This window comes from Pleuronectes platessa, chromosome 4 (assembly GCF_947347685.1).
Source record: "Pleuronectes platessa chromosome 4, fPlePla1.1, whole genome shotgun sequence".
NCBI classification, from domain to species: Eukaryota; Metazoa; Chordata; class Actinopteri; order Pleuronectiformes; family Pleuronectidae; genus Pleuronectes; species Pleuronectes platessa.
The window spans coordinates 25,020,628-25,042,211 of record NC_070629.1 but is presented as its reverse complement, the minus strand read 5'-3'; the positions used below and the strand labels follow the sequence as shown (position 1 = coordinate 25,042,211).

General features: G+C 41.2%; 2 protein-coding genes across 2 annotated transcripts; both read right to left on the bottom strand.

The window, feature by feature from the left end:
* Nucleotides 1–3,561: 3,561 nt before the first annotated feature.
* tal2 (T-cell acute lymphocytic leukemia 2) lies at nucleotides 3,562–3,900 on the bottom strand. The gene has a single exon (XM_053421637.1). It carries the CDS (start codon nucleotides 3,898–3,900, stop codon nucleotides 3,562–3,564), a length of 339 nt encoding a protein of 112 aa, XP_053277612.1.
* A 4,398-nt stretch (nucleotides 3,901–8,298) lies between these two features.
* LOC128438504 (protein shortage in chiasmata 1 ortholog) lies at nucleotides 8,299–20,923 on the bottom strand. The gene is made up of 27 exons (XM_053421085.1): nucleotides 20,828–20,923; nucleotides 20,277–20,403; nucleotides 19,626–19,716; nucleotides 19,309–19,493; nucleotides 19,059–19,221; nucleotides 18,822–18,927; nucleotides 18,473–18,614; nucleotides 18,278–18,388; nucleotides 17,983–18,112; nucleotides 17,664–17,758; nucleotides 17,127–17,372; nucleotides 16,179–16,691; nucleotides 15,561–15,788; nucleotides 15,149–15,343; nucleotides 14,954–15,046; nucleotides 14,235–14,416; nucleotides 13,886–13,958; nucleotides 13,668–13,737; nucleotides 12,819–12,994; nucleotides 12,622–12,727; nucleotides 12,186–12,297; nucleotides 11,561–11,682; nucleotides 11,388–11,475; nucleotides 10,890–11,021; nucleotides 10,154–10,303; nucleotides 9,122–9,863; nucleotides 8,299–8,702 (listed from the first exon to the last, which is right to left on the bottom strand). Exons 1-27 carry the CDS (start codon nucleotides 20,921–20,923, stop codon nucleotides 8,617–8,619), a joined length of 4,560 nt encoding a protein of 1,519 aa, XP_053277060.1. The 3' UTR covers nucleotides 8,299–8,616.
* Nucleotides 20,924–21,584: the final 661 nt, after the last annotated feature.

The window sequence follows — 21,584 nt, the reverse complement described above, 5'->3', positions numbered from 1 at the left end:
TCAGGATTCCAACCATCAGCAGCTCCCTCTCCACATTCCTGCTGTCTACTCTCCTTCCCTTCCCTCCTTCCCTTCTTCCTTCCTTCCTTCCTTCCTACTCGCTCTGTCTTCCCACCACAGGGTGAGGGTTACAGCGCATTGCTTTTTGAAGTAGACATTTGCATAATCAGATTAGAATGCGTGATTGTCAGTGGGCTCCCCCATCAGAGGGTGCTCCAGAGAAGAGAGGGTGCTGTCCAGCCCAACAATGGGGGACTCCCCTCCTCTCTCTCTCTCTCTCTCTCTCTCTCTCTCTCTCTCTCTCTCTCTCTCTCTCTCTCTCTCTCTCCCTCCCTGCACCTGCATCCCACCCACCAACCCACAGCGCACTGCGGGTCAGCTGCGGCGGCAGTCCATGCTGGGACTCGGAGCCGCGTTGGGGTTAAAGAGGAAGAGAGAGAGAGAGAGACAGAGAGGAGAGGCAAAGAGGGAGGAGGGGGCTCGAGTGCATGACGGGAGTGGGAGGGCAGGGGTTGAGCTAAGATATTTAAACATGCAGAGTGTGAATTGGCTTTAAGGGGATAAAGAGCTCAGGGCCTATCAGTTGGCACCCAACTCCAGAAATTCTTTTTCATGGGCGCCTCACCCGGGAGAGCGAGGGGCTGCCTGCACTGATCTGGCCCATTGTGATAAGGGATTCAGACAGTGTGTTAGACGCTGATAAGGAAATGTGCTCTCAATAGACGATTACCCACATACTTTGGAGAGAATAGTCAATCAGGCAAATACACTCGGTGGAGGGAAAGAGAAGCGTACAGATTTATTATTATTTTCATCGCCGCGTTTCATAATCCTGCTTCGAAAGCCGAGGTCAGAGTAATGCTCATTCTGTGATTGGGCGATTTCTGTAAATAAGGTGTATCAGCAAAATGCATTTCACAGCCCGGCTGCTTGTTTGCTAGAAGCCGTCACGTGCACTTCCTCTCCTGTTTCATAAGGCGACGGAACAATCGAGCGCGAGGGAGTTTGACTTACGCAAAATACATCTCACACATGAAGAAATAAACCGTTTTTTAATATTGCGTCTCATATTACCAGGCAATTCCGCTATTAATAACCACAGTAGATTTATGCATTATTTCAGTTGCCTGTGAAATTGCAGAATTTCCCGTGAAATTGCAGAAGTGGTAAATAGCTCTTAAATTCATGTTGTGTGAGAGGCAGGCTGCTGCTGCTGCTGCTGCTGCTGCTGCACAGTCACCGTCCCAGCACCATCATATTTATCTGGTATTTCTGCAGCGTTACAAAGAGTCACCTGTCGGTTCCCACAGGCCTCCAGTCAGTGTGGCCAGCTGCCCTCTGCTCCGTTTACACACCATTAGCCAGAGTTTAACGGCCGGGGTGACAGCGCCCAGAACCATCCCTGTGTTTGCTCTTCAGCTCAGTCGGTTGCAGCTTTTTTTTTTTTTAACCGCACATTTTCTACAGCGACAAAAGACGATTAGGCGAGTAAACGTCTGACCTGGGTTTAAATGGCAGGCAAACACGGAGACGGCTGCAAAACAAAAAACGCTGAAATCAGAACCAGAGCTGAAACAAACAGTTTATCCATCATTGTGATGACTGACAGAAAATGACGCAGTAACTATTATTTCTTATTGTTTAAATTTCTTTAAATGAAACCTGCAGCAAGAAACTTGGGATTTATGTTTGATAGCAAACTTTCATTTGGAAAAATACATGTAATATTAAATATTGTTTTTAATCAGATAAGATCGGGTCTTTTCTCTGTTGACCATCATCATCAATGCTTTTATAATAATAATAATCCTAAACTGTCTTTGACTATTTGTTATATCAGGTTATTCTAACATGTCCCTTTAGGTTCTGGGATGTTATTAAAAGCATTTATCAGTATTTTCATTTGGAACCTAATTTGAACTATAACTAATTTTCACCCTTGTTTTTTATCAGTGTATATAAAAAGCATTTAGCACAACAAGATTGATCGATTGGATTTTGGTTTTAGACGGATGATAATAATTTATTAGAAATGAATCAGTGGATCTTGTTTCTTCTGTTGGGTCGGTTGCATGCGATGTCTTAATAAACTGAGACCAGCAGCAGCAGCACACTGACCCGCTTCCTCAACTCCATCTGCGTGTTGGTCAACTGGTCAGTGTTTGACTTCGGAATGACCTCTGACCTCAGGGGTCACAAGTTAAGCTGTCATTTTCAGCGCTCTTCACTCAGGCCTGTGGTCAAAGGACGGAGGGCTGCAGCCAGCTTGTGTCCACACGGTCATCACAGGACGTTTGGACGGACGTCTCCGGCCTTGTTGACCACGAACAAAGAGCGTTTGTTCTGACGCTGCAGCTTCGCTCTTAACTTCACGTCAGTCGTGTGGAATAGTTTCACTGAAGTCTGATGCTGGGCTTGGATTCCTCACTACTCACTGTTTACAAAATAAAGGTCTGCTGCTGCTTTTCTCATCATACTAATACATTTTAGGAAATGATAGCAAACTGCTTCTCCAAAGATTTATAGATTAATAGATATTAAATTATTTTCTTGTTTGTTTTCTTAGGTTTTTCTGCTTTTTCACCACCATTAAAATGTGGTTTGCCCCTCCAGATATAAAAGCACAAAAAGAACCTCTCCATTCTAATGAGAGAATGATGTGAATGAAATGATTCAGGACAGTTTTTTTTATTAACAAATCATTTAATAAATAAATAGTTGAAATAAATAACATAATGTGTATTCACAGGAAAACAGAATAACTTACAAAAGAGGTATCAGAAGATCATTAGCACACTCTTCACAGTAGACAATCAATTCATAATCTTTGGCCATATGACATGTGCATTTCACACAAAAAAAACAACTCAAACGTTAAGAGGTGTAATTGAGAAGATGTGCGGTCAATTATATAAATACTGAAGGAGGATTGTCAGTTTGACTTCAGTCCAAATCCTAAACACCACAAATCAACCAGCACTGAACACGGTTGTGTACAAATATGAGAGAAAGAGGAAAAGTCCTTCTGGGAAGTGAATCTTCAGACGTCACATAACCTTGATAATTGAAAAGGGGTCAGATTTAGTCTTCTCAAGAAAAAAGACGAAAAACCCAGCATGTCGATTTAAATAAAAGTGCCCTTGGCTTTTTGAGATGATTGCAGCCTGGAGAATTGGCTGAGCCATTATCTGTTCCAACGCCTCAAAGAACCTATTGCTTCAAATGAGAAACTCCTTAATCCCCTCCATTTCCCTCATTGGCAAAACATCCTCTTATTGCAACACTAACAAGGAATATTAACATGGAGACATGAAGGGAATATTGTACATCCAGGGTTTACACATCCATGCAGAATACAAATTCAATTTCACCTGCAAATCACATCGTTACACCGACCAGCGAGGAGGCTGCCACGTTTGGAGTCCACCAACGAGAAAATAAAATCACACAGTATTGCATCTTCTGACACACGAGTCACACACAGGTGACAGATGGGGACAAAAAAGAGCCGTGGGAAAGACCCAGATCAGTTTTTAGACCCAGGAAACGGGTCAGAGTTCACTACCAGGCCTCCGTGCTGTCGCAGCTGGATCCTGGTGACGGAGCTTCGGTGTCACTGGTCAGGTTCCAGGTGTGCGGAGGTGACTGCAGCTGCTCCATGTTTCCTTTGAGGAAGGTGAGCAGGGTGTTGGGCGAGTGGCTGGCCGGCTGACCGCTCTGGCTCTCCAGCAGCTGCACCAGGAAGTTGATGTAGCGCATGGCCAGACGCAGGATCTCGTTCTTGCTCAGCTTCTTCTCCGGAGGATGGGTGGGGATGAGCTTGCGCAGCTCGGCGAAGGCGGTGTTGACGTTGTGCTGGCGCCAGCGCTCCCTCGTGTTGGTGAACACCTTCCTGGTCATGGTGCTGAGTGGAGCTGCAACGATTAATCCAATGACAGGAAATTAATTAACAATCGAATGATGGTTTCAGTCGTTAAGGTTTTCTGCTCGTCTTTGAACAAGATATTTAAAGAGGCCAGCAGCGGCATTTTCCTCCACTATTTGATTTCTACATTTAATACACAATAAACTGAGAGAAGAGTCTGACAGTTAATCAATAATAAAAACAAACTGACATCTAGGTGGAATTTCAGAAAATTTGACACTTGTGAAAACACAAGTTTCTTACACAAACAGTAATTTATAACAAATTAATTCTGAAAATACAACAATGTTTATGAGATTTTTACATTTAAAATGTTTCTTTCTGCAAATATAACCGTCATGTTTTTTGGGCCTCTACCAGGTCTTTATTTTGAATGTAGATTTATCAGAAGTTGAAAACCAAATTATATTTATGATGATAATTATAATGGTAACGGTAGTTCTTATTATAAATCAGCTTTTATTTAACCAGAATCAATTATTATTAAACCTCCATATCCTGCATTCATACGCAGTGTATGAACCTCTAATGCTTTAGAATGTATTTATAAGCAGATGTATTTAAATGTATTTGTCGCACTAACTCGTCCTGTTGATATAAAATGACAAACCATAAATCACAGGTATAAAAATATGGAACACATATTAGCAGGAGCGGTTTGAATTACTGAATTATCGATATGATCGAACATTTGTTTCTGTGAACGGCTCATAAATGGTTACTAGGAAGAGGGAGCTTAAATTACAATGTGAGTGAATTAGAGTAATAGAGACTTTCTGGTTAGATAAATGCTGATGTACAATAAAAATACCTGTTTGAATTATTAATGCTGAGTCTCGTATAAACACACATTATTTATTTACTATAGCACGACAGCTGCAAAGAGAACACTTGTACTACATCCTCATTTTGATTAATTATTTACGTGACCTGAGTGGAAACATGTGGCCTCAAGGGAAAAGAATCCTTCACTATGATATAAACATATATACACACACACACACATATATATATATTTATATTGACATATAAAGCACACATATGTCTCACCTGTGTTGTGTTTGCAGAAAGGTAGAGAAATGTGAGTCTCAGCGTCGGCAGGTCATCAGCGTCCAGGGTGTGTTAATGTCCACTCAGCTGCGTCTCCTCATTCTCACTGATGGATCCTGATGAGCGAGAGGGAAGGAGCGGGTGAAAGAGAGAGAGAGAGAGAGAGGGAGGGATGGAGGGAGGGATGAGAGTAGGGGGGGATGACTGCTGCATGCTCGCATCCCACATTTTATAGCAGGGTGAACCCTATTGTGTGACGTGTGCAGTGGAGGAGGATGGTGTTAACCCCCCCCCCACACCCGTTTATCATGTAGACCCGATGACTTCAGGATCACATTGTTCACGATTCTTCCCTGTGAGTGATCTCAGGTGTTTCCGTGAAACGTTCGAGGCCATTTTGTGTCGCAGGGTGTTTTATTTTTTTAAGCCTCGGCGATTCAACAGCTTGTTAAGTGACTATTTGTGCTGCTTTTTATGATTCATTGCTCGTCTAATCCTTGAAGGTTAGCACTGAAGGGGACAAATAAATTCCCCATTGACGTGAAACTGAGACGTGATCCTTCTCTCACCGCCGCGGACACTTGTTCTTTTCTGTTTCTGTGACATTAGGAAGGAACAACCCACCGTCCTCTACAACGTGGAGAAGACCTTGATATCGCTGGCTGCTCCGCTATAGAATTCAGCCTGATTGGGCCACAGAAGGTAAAAATACCATATCCAGATTGACAGTGGAACAATATGGGTTTTGTTATGACTATGGTAATCTTGTTGAGCCATTCCAAGGGGACACACATAAATTAGAGAGGAAACGGGGAGAGCACGGCGTCCCGACTCACCTCTCTCCAGCCGCACCTCTCCCCTCCTCTCCCTCCCACTTTAAACCTCCACAGATACAAAAAAAAGAAAGAAACGAGTCTAGTTTAACCAATTGTCATTTTTCCTTTTACACCCTTCAAGTGTTGTTTCAAAGACGCAGCCTTCCATAAAAGTCTGTGCGTGGAGTAGGAATTTGCATAATCCGATTAGGGGCTGGGATTAGCCCCGGGCCTGGAGAACAGGCCCGATGGGGGCCCTTCTCTGAATCGTCCATTCATGGGCCCGGCTGCACGTCCAAGAGGCTGCACCTGCAGGACAGGCGCCGCCGCTCTCCGGCTCCATCCAGCCCCCGCTGCAGGTCTGCAGACGCACTCGGTGCAGGGCCGGCTGGTCGGTGTGGGGACTTTATTACAGCCACGAGGCCAGGTATCAAAGGAAGAGGGACAAGCAGAGACAGAATGATACGACTCATGCCTGACAGCAAAGAAAGCTCCTGACAGAAGTCACTGCCGCGCAAGAACTGTTCACGAGCTCAAATAAAGACAAACTGCGACCTCCTCATGGTTAACAGCTCGATGTGACTTTCATAAAGTGTTTGAAAAGCAGAGGAGTTGATGCAAAATGGTGAAAACACTTTGTCTTCACATCATCACAGGGTCGTGCTTCGACTCGCCTGAGGCTCAATGTTTTTAGCTTGTCCATCCATCCTGTTTTTTGTGAATGTGATAACACAGGATCAGCCGGAGGGGATTTCTTCAACCTCGACACAGAGGTTCACTTGGACTCATTAGAATTCGGTAAAGGTCAAAGGTCAGGGTGACCTCACGAAACATGGCCACAACTCAAACATTCAAATTAATTAGGACAGAATACTTTTGATACCTTGTCAGCAAGACTACTCAAGAACCCACTAAAGCGATTTCCATGAAACTGGTGGAAGGATGATTATAGGACATAGGCCAAGAAAGGAGCCATAACGTTTTGGGGTAAATCCGGAGAAAGGGTCCGATCCAGGGTTTGTGATAAAGAGAGTTTTCCTCAATTTCCCAGGAAGTAATTCAAGGATTTTCATGAAAGACAATCAGGCTCATTAAGACGACTGATTTCTATGAGTGTGTGAAATATTGTGGTGTTAGATTAAATTTAAAGGTTACTGTTAAGTCCCCTTAAATTAACTAAGGTCGATTCCAGTTTTTATATACATTTTTATCAAGGAATTAATTTCTGCTCTGTAATATTCTCTTTTTGGTTCAGCTCATGGAATGAATATTATTTTAAATGATTCAGACCCACTTCCCATTAAGTGTTAAATCATATTATTACTATCAAATCAAATCTATTGAATTAATACTCTTTAAGGCCCTTTATCAAAATATCGGCTAATTTAATTAGCATGGTGTTTTTTAGGCCATTTAAAAATGTGGTATTATGGTTATAAATGGACAGGAGAAAATACAGTAAAAGGTTTAACGTATTTTCTTCTAAAATGTAAAATCTTCTCATCGCTCTTATCTACTGTCGCTCAGGAAATCGGCCTGATTTACGGAGGAGAGGAAACACACAGGTGACTCTGAACGGCTGTGTGACCTTTGCAGCTGTGGCCGAGTGTAAAGAAAAGCTTGGGTTTAAACAGCCCGTTAATTCCCACAGTATCTCTCCTGTCCCATTCATACCAGGGTAAAGTAACAGTCAGGGGCAATTACTGCACCATCACGCTGCTGTTTGCCGAGCTCCATACAGGTTCTCCCTTTAACCACCCTGTCCACTGCTTTTGTTTCTGTGCCATTAAAAAACACCATTTTCTCTTTGTTTGTCCACTGCTTGTTAGAGGCCAGACAGAGAGAGAGAGGGAAGTGTTGAGGAAAGTAGAAAAAAGAGAAGCTGCTGGCGGGTTATTGATGGTGGGCAGCCAGTGCTGGGTCTGGCCGTCCAGAGGCAGGGAGGCTTGTAGTCAGTGTCCCCGGGGGTCGTCTTTGTCTGGGGATCATTCCTGAGGGAGCTGGCTTCACTCTGCTGGCTCGTGAAGATAAGCACTCTCTCCACATGCTGAGAGACGATGATAAGGGGATTGCTTCACTAAATGAAAGCGGGGAAAAAAACCGCACCACCATTGGAGCTGCTAGAATGAGAGACTTTATCAGTTCAGCTGGGAAAGACCCCCGATCCGACTCCTCCAACCATAAATCACAATTTGTTTTCCACTACTGAGCATGCTCTGTGTGGACGGAGGGAAAAGTAAAATGTGCACACTGCTGTAATCTTTATCTTTCATCTGGTTTTGTGAAAACAAATTGCTCCCCCTTATTTGACTTAAGACTCGGCATATAAACACAATGGTTTAAATCACATAATGTTGTTTTAAGGTATTTTTAAACAATAACGCTGCAAATCAAGACTTTTTTAAGAGTATAACTGTTATATTACCATTTATTATCTGTTTATAAATGAACAGGTGAGGTTACAGGGTGCAGAACACTTAACGTAAAGAAATAATTAAATAAATAAGATACTGTTTTATGTTTTAATTTATAAAATCACAAATAACTACATTCGTGCTGTGTAATGTAAAAACGTATAATGTTTTATATATTAGTATTTTAACATTTTGATGCATCACATTTCATCTCACATTTGTTTTGCCACCACAGCTAAAAAGAAAAAAAACAGTGCTGGTTTTAAAATGTAGATATTTGATGCAAGAACTAGTTCACACTGAAAACTCTTTGCAGTCTATTAAAAGTGTAATTTCCTCTGAATTAAAACTTGGAAGCTAAAATGCAACGAACAGCTTGAATTTAACAGAACAGTAACCAAATCGTTAATATTTAAAATAACTTCAGCCTGGTCTGACCGTCACTCCTGCCGGGAACCCTCTCGTAGCTCAGCCTTCCCTTCTTCAGTGGAGTCAACACTGCAAACACACAAGGGAATATTTTTAATCTGTTAAAATAGAAAAATATTCAGAAACAAACAAATTCTGAAACTCTGGCTTTATTTCTAATTAACTGTTCCTCTGTTGTTACAAAATCTTCTCTTGATTTCTAACCTTTGTGCAGCCTTTTATTCTTAGTTATTAAATACATATATATAAGTATTTGTAAATGATTGTGTTGTTCCCTGAAAATCAATTAATACAGATTATTAATTGAAAAGATAATCACAGTCCTAATTACTCATCCCTTTGGAGCAGGAGATTCAGATTAAATCACATGATTCATGTACATCATGATTCGTTGTTTTGCTGCGAGGGTTTTATTTAATTATTGATTATCACTTAGAAGAAAATCAACAAGGTCTTTGCTCAACTTTTGCGTTCACTTGAATCTTCACCTGTTCCAGACAAACCAGCAGCCTCTCCACTCCTCTTCCTCTCTCGTCCGATCCAGCATCGGGAGCCGTACTGAGGGGAAGTTGCTTTCATCCCTCCGATGCTGGAGACGAAGCTGTCGTTGCTTTCACCTCTTCCCCACGATGTGACCCCTGCAGTGGGGGGGCTCAGACTGCAGGTGATGTGAAGGTTGTTAGGATGCTGGAAGTCGCCGCAGATTGTAGAGAATGCAGATATTTGAGTGCTGACGTCAGGTGGTTGCTGGGGGCTGTGTCTGAACGTGGAGTCCAGTTCGAGAGGACTGTCGTCAGCAGTGTGGAGGTAGTTGGTGAAGCCGCTGTGGTTCGATGGAGGCCCAAGTGTCCACTGGTCGTTTACTCTCCTCACAACTCTCCCCACTGCTCCGGCTCGGCTTTTTAATCCAGAAAACGTCCCCTCCTCTGTCCGCCTCTTCCCGCCTGTCCAGCTGCTCTGCAGGTGAACATCTGGGCTGCCGAAAGAACAACTCAGGTCGAATGTGAAATCGGTGCTGTCGTCCTGCACCGTCGGGTCTGGGTCTCGTTCATAGAAGCTGGTCTCTGCACTTTCAGCTCCAAACAGGAAGCTGGTGGTGGTTTGGCTGCAGAACGCCTCTGGACGAGGGGGGGTGGGGGGCTGCTGGTTAGTCTCAGTGACGACTGCCTGAGACTCGAGGTGGTTCGGGTCTGTGGTCAGTGTGAACAGGGAGGTGGTGTCACTGAAAAGCTAAAATCAAGAAGAGAAAAGAAAATGAGCTGCCACAGAGAATATTCAGTTTGCCCTGAAAAAAATAAAATAATTAAGGAATTCATCAGGACATTTTAGAAGATCGGGGAGAAACTCAACAAGGAAATCTTCATGGACAGACTTTGTTCTGCCTGTGACAGATCAGCTGTAGATTGTAACACGTAATTTCTGTTGTCAATATATTCTCTACCCATAAAAGAACTGCATCAATGACTAAACATACAATTTATTTTGGGCATATTTAAATGTGGTGGTGTTTTCTGAATCACCTTGAGGACTTTATGTGGCACCTCAGGGAGGAGCTCACTGAGCTGAGGCAGAGAGGCCCCCAGGAGCCACTGTAAGGACGGAGCTCTCCTCAGCATGAGCTGACTCACCAGAGGGTTAACACACGGGAACTGCAACAGACACTTTTCCTCCTGTCGAGAAATGAAAGAAATATTAAAGCCACACAAAGCAGCAAACTCAGACTCATGGCAAGAAGAAAAGCTGTAAAATGTATCAGTTAAACCAGATACATGGCACAAAAATGATGAAAAAGACAATGAAAACATGTTGAAAAAGGTAAAAATTGTAGGCGATGTTTAAAGGAAAATACAGAACAAGCTGTGCAGACTAAATAACATCTCAACTTAAGAACACGGAGAAGAGATTTTTCAGCTGAAAGTGTGAAAGTTTGCACACTTGTTCAGAAGAGTTTAGGAGATTAGAGGCAGAGAATTGAAATCTGTATACATGTCCTTCTTTTTACATAGAGAGCTACAGGTTCCACATGTGATGAAATAAATGCACGACTTTCTCAAGGTTGATGGGAAACATCTGTATAAGATCTGTATAACAAATAACTCAACAATTCAGCAAACTCCTCTTCACCAAGATAACAAAACAATCTCTGAAATCCAACATAGATAAAAACAAAAAATGTACACAGCTGTAGCTCAGCTTTCAGAAACTTTCTACCATGGTTTTCCCAGGGAGGGTTTGATTTGGTGAAGCTGTTCTCACCTGTGAAGGGATCACAGTCAACCAGTCTCTGTTCAGGAAGCTGAGAGGATCCCTGTCACTGGACATCAGGCTGTGGAAGCAGATCCGACTGATCCACTTGGCAATTTCACAAACCTCGGACACTATCAGCACCTGGAACACAGGGTAAGAAACTAACTGCTTTCCATCAGTGTTCAAAGTAACTAAGTACACTGCACCATTACCTTTTACTACACTACAAACAGAAGCAAATATAACCACTGCATTTATTTGATAACTTCAGTTACTTGTTAATTTGGAGATTCAAATTAACAATACAAAAACAACATTAAAATGATTCATAATAGGAAAAGGAATTAAAATTAGCTCAAAATTTGGGAGATAACAATAGATGTAAGTCCCCCCCCCCCCCCCCCCCAACACAGCTACAGGAAAGGTAGAATATCAATGTGGCCAATAGAGGTTGCTGCTCTTTTTGTCTACACTTCAAGAGTTAATTTTGGATTGAACTTGTTCTACCTTGACATCTAGATCCTTGGACTTTGTTCCAAACAGCACCAGAGACGAATAAACCAACAACAAGTTGCTGAAGGCTTCGCTGGAAAATCTGTCATCACACAGACCAGAGTCAGTAATGGAGTGTCTCTGTATTACATGAATATTCATGAATGTGTGTGTGTGTGCAGTCTGACCCTCCTCCCTGGATGTCCGGGCAGTGCAGGATCACCCAGCAGCAGTTGTACTGGAGACAGAGAGCAGTCAGCCTCATCACCAGTCCCTCACTGGCTTGTTCCTGATCCAGTTCATCCTGATCCTACACACATGCACACACACAACTACATTTGCTGAAATAGAACTACATTTTTTTTAATTTTAATTATTTTCAATATAAAAGCAGATATTCAAACCAGACCTGGTCCAAACCCAGGCTAGGTTAATAAAAAAAGAAACATTTGAAGCTATTGTCAACAGACTTCTTGATTGATTTTCACATTATCGCCTCAAGTGAAGGCTTAAAGTCTTTTAACGTGAAAAATGAGGATGTGCTAAATTTTACAGTTTGAGATTGAGAATTGTTCAGAGACGATGGTGAAGTGAACGACTTCATGTGGAGTGCAGATGAATCAGAGCTGTGGAAATGGATCTGAGAGTTTACGGTAAGTTGTCGCTGCCAGAACACAGATATTTAGATTTTAGCATCTCCATGGAATGCTCAAGAAGCTCAGTAGCAGGCGATGGAAACACAAGAGTTAATCCAGCACTGTTACAGATAAGTGTCATGTGAGAGAAGCAGCAGGTTTCTCTGTCCCCTGGTACCTGAATGATAATAGCTGTACTTTCATCCACTGTGATCACAGCATAGTGATGAGTCCCTCCGAGCATCTGCAGGGACGGACAGTGACTCCTCTCCAACACAGTTATATTGAACCTGTACATCAAACCACAACACAGACACATCTCACCATGTTGCACTGCAATGACAAATTGTGTTTGTCTAATTAACATAACGATGAATCTAAATAACAACATGTCTTGCTGTGATTGTGTGGACAAGTTTTTTTGCCCGAGACCATGAATGTGAGGACATTTAGGCAGAACCTCACAACTTCAGTGATATTGAGAATCGTGGAACTTCAGTTCAGACTTCCTCATTCCTAGTGAGGTGATGTCTTGGGTCTAATTTGGAAATCCACACAACCACTCTTACTAAGCTGGCGTTATTAGACTTGAATGGATGAACGGGAGAATTTACTCTGACTCAAGTGTTTTCAGCAGCAGTGGACGGTTAAGAAACTCCTCAGTCACCAACACAACATAAGGAACGTTGTCTTCCAGGCACCAGGGGTCTTTCCCCTTCTCTTTAAGAACAAACAAAAACAAACCTTTAGAACTAAGTAGTTCATTAATCATGATTATTGAGTGAATAATATGTATTTGGTGGCAACCGACCAGAGTCAGAGATGCTGGTGTTGAAAGAGAGGTGACTGATGCTCCTCTCCCTGCAGACTGTGGACCATGGAGACTGACCTGGATGGTCGAACTCCACCACCAGACAGAAACTGTTCCAGGGGAAGTCGGGGCCTATATGCTGCTCATACACCACTACACACCCACTGTCACAAACACTGGTCAAACAGGATGGGAGTGTTAAAACAACACTTTGTTCAACGCAGCTCAGCAGCTTGAAAATATTTCCTTCAACACTGTGAAAACAAGCAACAGTTACTCCAGTGTGACTTTTATATAATGAGATGAGAGCCACAGCCTAGTCTCAGATTTAGTGTCTTACATAATATTCATAAGATAAAATTAAACAATCACTACCACAAAAAAAAAATGAAGATCAGCACCTAAAGAAGTACCAGGATATGGAATTAAATTAAGATCCTTCAACCATTCAGAATCTGGAATCTGAACCTAACCAGCACCAACGCTGGTCCGAGAGCTGGTATAAACATTTTCAGAATCAACAGGGGAAGATCTATGATATGAAGGGGGCAACATTTTACACAGAGGGGCCAAGTATATGTCCAACATCCAGGCGCAAATCCTTATTCAGCCATTTGATATATTTAGCCAATTGTTCCACAACCTAGTCTTTGTTTATGTGTTGTTGCTGGAGAACAAATATTTGACTCTTTCAATTATATGAATGTGTATTTGAGGCAGATCATTTTTTTTTAGTTTCTATGATTTTAAATTTATACTTCTTCTTATTAGATTTTCCACTGCATCTGCTTATTATTTAATCAAATGAATTGAAGAATTATTGATTGTCATGCTGCTGTTCCTCATTACCTGCTGACCACGCTGGCACCATTCAGTTTGGTTTTGTTCTCCTCGGGATGAACTGACGTTACAACTGCACCTGGGAAATTAAAAAGCATGAACATGCTCAACGCAATGCAAATGATCATATGTTTATGTTGCTGTCACAGAAGATTTAGCTAAAGCGGCTGATGCCACTGGTTTAGTTCATATTATTAAACGGTTGAAGGAGGTTGAGAGACGCTCACCGGCCACTCGGCTCAAGCTGTTGATGATCGTGGATCTGCTGTCGTCAGAGTCGACCGATAATATGACAAGAATCTACAGACAGAAAACCAGGGTCAAAAACTTAATTTTAATGTGTGTGTGGCAAACACAAGTAAATTAAAGTTTGGATTTGCTGGATGGAAAAGTGTGTCACTGTAGAACAATATAAGTCAAATGCATTTTATCTATTTATCTGACTTTGTGTTATTGATTAATTTAGCCTATAGTTTACAAATCAACATTTACACATTTCAGTATATAAAATACAATACATGACACAATTAGTACAATTTACTATCAAAAAGGAAGCAGTGTCTCTTGAACACTGACTTTGTCTGTGTTGTTGTGTCCTTTCCTGCTGTGCAGCCATTCAGCCAGCAGCTGCTGCAGCTCCTGCACTTTGAGGTTAGGCTCCTGGTTCTTGTGACTGAGGAAGAAGATGATGTGCATCCTCTTCACCAGCTGCTGCAGAATCTGCTCCGAACATTTCTCAGCTGCCTGAGTCAGGTACGCTGTAGACAATAAGGAGAAAGCTTTAAATATCACAGTATGGTTCATACTGTTCACCAAGTCAAATTTAAGACTCCTTAAGACCTGATCACTGAAAAAACGATTTACATTTCCATTATCCATCATACCTCAAATTATTTTGTCTTTATGAATTTTTCTGTACCTCGATATAATATATTATTTTACACAACCTGTTCCTGGGTAAACACAATACAATGGACCAGTGCATTAACCATTAAAAAGTAATTTATCAATTTTAGTTCATTACAATTTTTGCTGAAATTCACATTTTCCCATAATGAGAGGATGCTTTTTTCCTTACTGCTGCTGCCAACACCTTGTTAGGGATTTTGGCTTAACTTATTTCCAAGACCAGCAGAGTTGAGCATTATTTTAATTAAATGTGCTGATTTGCTGAGTTTTCATTGACAACTCTTCTCTTTTTGAGGAATTGATGGCAGAGAAAGAAGTAAGATTCTAAACCAAGTATTTAGGAGCTTTGAAGTCACACTAGAGAAATGATAGCAGCACAAACTGACCCAATCCAGTACTGAGGCCGCACTTCAGCAGCAGCTCCTTGAAAGTCACCAGCACATGAATCAGAGCCACCTTGCTGAAGAGTAGCTCCTGATCTGAACACAGTGGAAACATACTTGAGAGGATGTGTACACTTTAAAACCCAAAACAAACTATATTTTTTATAATAAACATATTGATTATATTCAATTTCCCACCTCTGATGAGCTCTGTGCTCTGTGCATGCTTTCTGCAGAGCACCCTCTCCTGCTGTTTGAGGAGGAAATGTGTGTGGTCGGGGGCCAGGCAGCTGAAGTCTCCCCACACCAGGAAGTTGAGCCCCAGCTCTCTGGCAGAGTTCAAACAGGGCTGAGCGATGGTCAGCAGCTCAACGTAGGCCCGCTGCTGGCTGTCTGCGAGGGAACAGGAGGACAGAGGCTCCAAATAAAACAACTCCCTCTGAGACATCTGATCCACCATAACTGTTTCTACAACACTGATCATGCACTACAGTGATGAAGAAATTGTGTGAAAGTTAGCTGAGTAAAAGTTTTAAATTGGAAATAAAATAATAAACCATCTACTTGTTTATAGTATATTTTAACTCGGGTTGTTGTGAAGGTCTTGTACCTGTAGCTTGAACCTGTATCACTCTGCTCTCCTGTGCCTCCTGAGGGTCGGACTGGCTGACAGGATGACTGATGACTTGACCGTTCCCTTGACCAGCAGCTTCCTGCTCCCTGGTAACACTTCCTGACACAGAACCGCTCATATACATTGGCCTCCTGTCTGATCTTTGTATCAGCTGTGGAGGAGTATGCGGCTCAGACGGTGGAGTTACCCAGTCCACCTCTGGTGCTGAGAAGAAGGGGAACGCGAAGAGATCACATACATATACAGATTATTTTCTCAGTTTATCCATTTGCTATCAACAAGTCCCCCGAACCCATTTTAAAACATGTATTTAGTTTTCCAAACAAAAAAATATAATCCTGCTTTATATATATATTGCTATTTTGTCCCAAAAATAATAAATGAATGAAAAGCTTACAAAATTCAGAGGAATAAAACTGAATCAAGCTGAAGAACCAGTTTTTACGCTAGAGGCCAAAAAAGCCAAAATCAAAACTAAGGGTGCAGGACTATAAAAGGTGTGATGAAAATAATCTCCAATCTTTATAGGAACAACTGAAAAAAGCATTATCTTTTCAGTCATAACCAAATTAACACAGCAGCAGCAGCGAGTACCGGGAGAACTGGCTGAGCTCTGAGGCGCTGCAGTAACTGGCGCCATCTGCTGGGATCTGAGTGCCATGAAGGTAGAGAGAGGGTCAAGTTCCTTCTCTGGAGGACGTCTGGTAACCTGCTGAGGTCTGTGGTTGTCTCTGATGATTGGTGGTGAGGACACAATCTGCTTAGGAGCGTGGACACTCTGCTCTGTCTCACAGTCATATACGCCTGTGTCCCTGTTGTTCTTACGAGCAGAAGACAGGGCAGTGACTTCAAAGAACCTGACATTGGACATTTCCTCCTTGGTGTTGAAGACAACGGCCGGTTTTGAAAGAGTTAGTGTCGCAGGTTTTACTTCCTTGTTGTTCATGTTGACATTGTGTATACGGAGTTTGTTCTGAGATGTTTCAGCATGGCTTTGTTGTTGAAGAGGAAAATGCTCTGTGGCAGCTTCAGTATGGAGAGAAGTTTCCTCTTTCTTCATGTGAGGGGACTGAGTTTTATTTGCAGGGCTCGTCAGGAAGGTTCGAACTGTGACTGAAACCAGTGGAGATTAGGAAAAGGACACAGATGTGTAAATAAATCATCTGCTGCAATAATCTCACATTTCAAAGCTCTAGTTTGAAGCGTTTCACAACATAAACAATACTAACAATTATTTTCAATATTTATTAATACGCTTAGTGTAGATGTTAGAATAAGTCACTAATTATTTAAATTGTCCATCACATTCACTACAGCCGTCGTCTTTTGTCTCAACATCAGTCCAAAATGCAAATATATTAAATTTACTATCCTTAATTAAAATGACAAAACAAAATGTACAATGGTGGCGGGACATTTAACTAAATGATTATGTTTTCATCAAAAGCCTTCTCACCCTCTAATTAAATGCACACAGTTTCGACAACAAACACATTCACTGCTAAATAAAACTGATTCAATGACAAAAACAACTCTACTCACACAGCTCATGGTCGGGTGACAGCTTTTTAAAGTCTTCCATCTTCTCCTCTCTGGTGGAGGGAAGCTCGGACCTCAGGTTCTCAGTGAGCTCACAGTTGCTGCACAAATACACCTGTGAGGTTCCTTTGCTCATCTGTGACCTCAGTTCAGCAGCAGCAGTGACAAAGCTCTGCTTCTCTAATTTAAGGACTTTTACAGCCTCAGACAGCGGCTGGAAGTCCACAGCTGGTTCAGGTGTTTCAGGCTCTGTAATAAAACAGATTAGATTTCTACAAACACTGTATGGCTTTATTTACAGTATAGGTCTGATACATACATACATATAATCATACAAATACGAAACTAGAGTAAACTAAATAGGATTATCATGAAAAATAAGCTAAGAAAGATGCAAATGTGTATTTGATTTTTATTATATTTTATTTTACACAGAGATATCCTAACTTTTAGTCCTTTAGTCATTATCAATCATCATCATAATTTGTCTTACCCGTTATCCTCTCTGTTAAATGCTCAGACACTAGACCTTGTAATTACCTGCCAACAGAAATCCCACCACAAAGGTTGGATGCTTCTCTGCTTTCCAAAGAGCCTTCTCCATCTCGGTGTGAGCTCTCACTGACACTAAAGACCTACACATCAGAGTTACTAACAGTTTACAACACTGTACACTATCAGTATTCTTCCTTACATTATATATTTCTTAGCTCAGTATGAATCTATTATCAATGTATTGTCTGATATTACTGTGATCTCACTTCAGTTTTGTATCCAGTCATTGTGTGAAAAATAAATGTAACCACATAATGGTAAGTGCTGCAGTTTAACCTCAACTGGATCTGGTATCATCACTCACCGTCTGCAGAGCGGTGACAACTCTTCCTTCTCGAGTTGAGAAGTGGACGGACACAGACGGGTGGGACTGGTCTTCGGAGACAGCGTCAGAGACACGTCCAGCTCCAGTTCAGTTGGAAGCATCATACGTTCTATAGAAACATTAAATGTAAGCAAAGGTTCAAGGAAACCACAATTACAAACAAGCATTTTGTCACTTCTAAATCCCAAAGTAGTGAGTAACACAGACACACTTACAGTAGGATTAGTACATCTAAAAGTTGAACCTTATTGTGTATGTTCTCTATAACTTGTACCTATGAGATCTGAGTCTATCAGGCCTTCATTAATCTTCCCTTCTTGTTTAAGCTTCTCTGGTGAGTCGCATTGGAATTTATCCACTGACACTGTTGCATCTGAAAGGGAAAAATGAAGAATATGAACCAATATCCGTCTCTTTTTTTTTAATACTGCTATGTATTTAATCTAAAACCTTCCTATCTCGGATTCACCTTGATGAAGCATATCCAGGACTGGAAGTTGCTCATCCAATAGTTCAGGAGCAACATCTAAAAGACCACAAATGCTTGAAAAGGAGTAGCACTTTTCTGTGGTCATTTTAAAAGTGTCCACAACAACCGGTAGGAGCAGAGACTGTGGAGGAAAAACAGTAGAAATTCAGTTAATTCATGCAAATAGTGGCAAATAAAAGTGAGAACTGAAATTATCTCCATGTATGTACAAATGTGTCGAAAAATATTTAAAAAATTTGTTAAGAAAACCAGACAATTCCATAGAGGTCATATTCTTTTTATAGCCAAAACAAAATAATTTATCACTTATTCTCTTCATTTAAATTACCTCTTCCTTCATAAGCAATTCTTTGGCAAAGTCCTCATGTATGTTTGCACACATGTGAGCGTCACTGGCACACGAACCAGGAGCTTTCTCATAAGACGCACATCTCCTGGAAAGGTTGTAATCCAATACATTTTAATATTACAGCTACTACATGAATCAGAGCCAATAATTTAACTTTTATGGGCAATAGTGGGCAGGAACCCATATGGAACAACTCTGAACTATACATGTTTTCACCTGAATATTGTGTCCTCAGAGATGGTGTCTCCCGCCGAGCTCAGCAGAGGGTCGGCCACGGGAAGTGTCCTCAGTCTTGACAGTTTGGTTTTCAATGTGGGTAATTCACTCTTAAATTGTGGCAGGTAGTCGACAGCAATGAGCTCTTCAGGCAGGAGGAGATCTTAGGCAGGGGTAAACATGTTTTTTATTGGGAAAGAATGATCAATGTCATCGTCCGAGCGGTCATTCTTACGACTGCTGAGTTTACCTTGGTTCTGATTTCCAGGTTTCATCTGGTCAGTTGTCAACTTGAAAAACATTTCTTGACATGAACCATTGACCTGTGAGTCTGTTAAAGTGCAGACAGCCTCATCCTCAGTTTCAAGTGAGTCAGGATTAGAGCTGGGTATCTTCTCCACATCCCTGTTCGCCTCATTTAGACTCACATTAAACCTGGAATGTGACAAAAACATTCAACATCAAAATGATCCATCTATGACATCAAAAAATGTAATTAATATTTAAATGATGATATAATAACATCCTGGAGGGGCAAAATGTTGCAGAGTGAGGAGGTTACATCACCTCTCTGTGAAATTCATAGGTTGCTTTGTTCCTCCCAGGTCGTCAAGCACGGAACCACTGACAAAGAGTTTGCAGGTGGAGATCACCTTTCCTGTCAGGTGCATCAGAACACAACATAAAAACAAACCCTATTTTTGACAGTCACTCTTAACATAAATGTATTAAATGCAGCAAATAGACCTCAAGTTATTTCTGTGTGTAATGTGTAATCTGTAAAGTCAGGGAGCCTGTAGAAACTGTGATAATATGATATTCAACCATCAGGCAACCAGGCTCCTAAACCTGCAGTCAACTTTGTTTTCCTGCCTGTTTGCACTTTATTTGGGAAAAATGTGAAACAACTGACACAAAAACAACTATACACACAGTTAAAGTTGTTACTTCATTTGTAATGTCACACTGCACCTTTGAATGTATATAGTTCTAGTTTTGCATTGTATTGTATTTTACTTTTTTGTAGTAAGCTCTTTCGATCTTGTTTTTATGGTAGTTTAACTATTTCACTGCTGAGCTGAGCGGTTTCTCCTCGTCCGACACCTCTCATTGTCCTGTCGACCCTGTGTTAACTTCCATATGACAAATAAAACTTGAAACTTGATTCTGCTACAGCAACACCAACAATTTAAGACATTAGTGGGGCCCCTCTGTCACCTCTGATCCACGGTGTCCTGTAGGTGACTTCAGGCAGTCTGCCACTGTGAGGGTACAGGTGGGTGTCGGGCAGGTAAGGCGCCGGAAGGGCCAGCAAGTTCATCATGACTTTCAAACTGGTGGTCGTCTGAAATAATAATAATAATAATACTTCATGGCACCTTTCTTAACACTCAGAGAAGTCTTACAATACATCGTGTACAAACAAAGGAATAATTTAATGTAAACAAAGCGTTCAAATTTTATTAAAAGGCAAAAGTAAACACACATTAATTTAAGTGACACCAAAGGTTCAAATCAAACTAGAGGAGTCTGCACAGAACAGTATGAGGTTGATGCTAAGCTAGAAATAAACACAGTAATGCAAATGAATGGAAACACAGGAGATTCTGTTTCAATATAACATCATTGATAATTAATATTTTTCACAGATTTCACAATTATAAGTGGTGCAAGACGATTGACACCTTATTCCAGGAAAGCTTTAACATTAATTAAACCCCATACTGTGAATTAACGAGATATTCCAGTGGTAAAATGAAGAAACTCACCTCAAACTCATAGTCCACAGCTTTATATCTGACAGTGGAGAAGATGTTAGGAGGTAAACAGCCGCCATGTTCACACCTGTAGCGGGAGATTAGCATATTTTAGTGAACATTAATTTATATATTTCCTGTTTTCTCAACGCTATCTGAATAAAAGCTTTGACCAGATATGTTACTTTAACGTCTATTGTCACGCTTAACATGTATGTTTAAGTTATTTCATAGAATACGTGTGTTTAAATACACAAAATGAATATCACAAGCTTTTTTCGGTTAGCTTGGTTAGCTAGCTAGCTCTCCTCTCAGTATGCTATGCCGCTAGTTTGCCTTCTTTTTCTCCGAAGTCGAAACAAAGTCATTTAACTACAACTTCAACACCACAACAAGTAGACTTTGAATAAATGGACCAAGTAAGTTGTATAAATTAAATATAAAGTCGCATTAAACTTACATGATGATGCGATTCTCTGACGCGCTTTTTGAACAGAGTGGGTTTGTGTCAAAGATCGTCTATTGAGGATGATCCGGGACGAACCCGCTTTTTCTAACAGAGTGGGATCATATCAAAGATCGTCTAATGAGGATAAGTAAACAGCATTGTCTTTGTACATTTGAGTTGATTGGACGAAACATCTCTCTCTCTCTCTCTCGCTCTCTCTCTCTCTCACACACACACACACACACACACACACACACACACACACAAATACACACGCACACACACACACACACACACACAATCAGAAAAGGAAATGTTTCC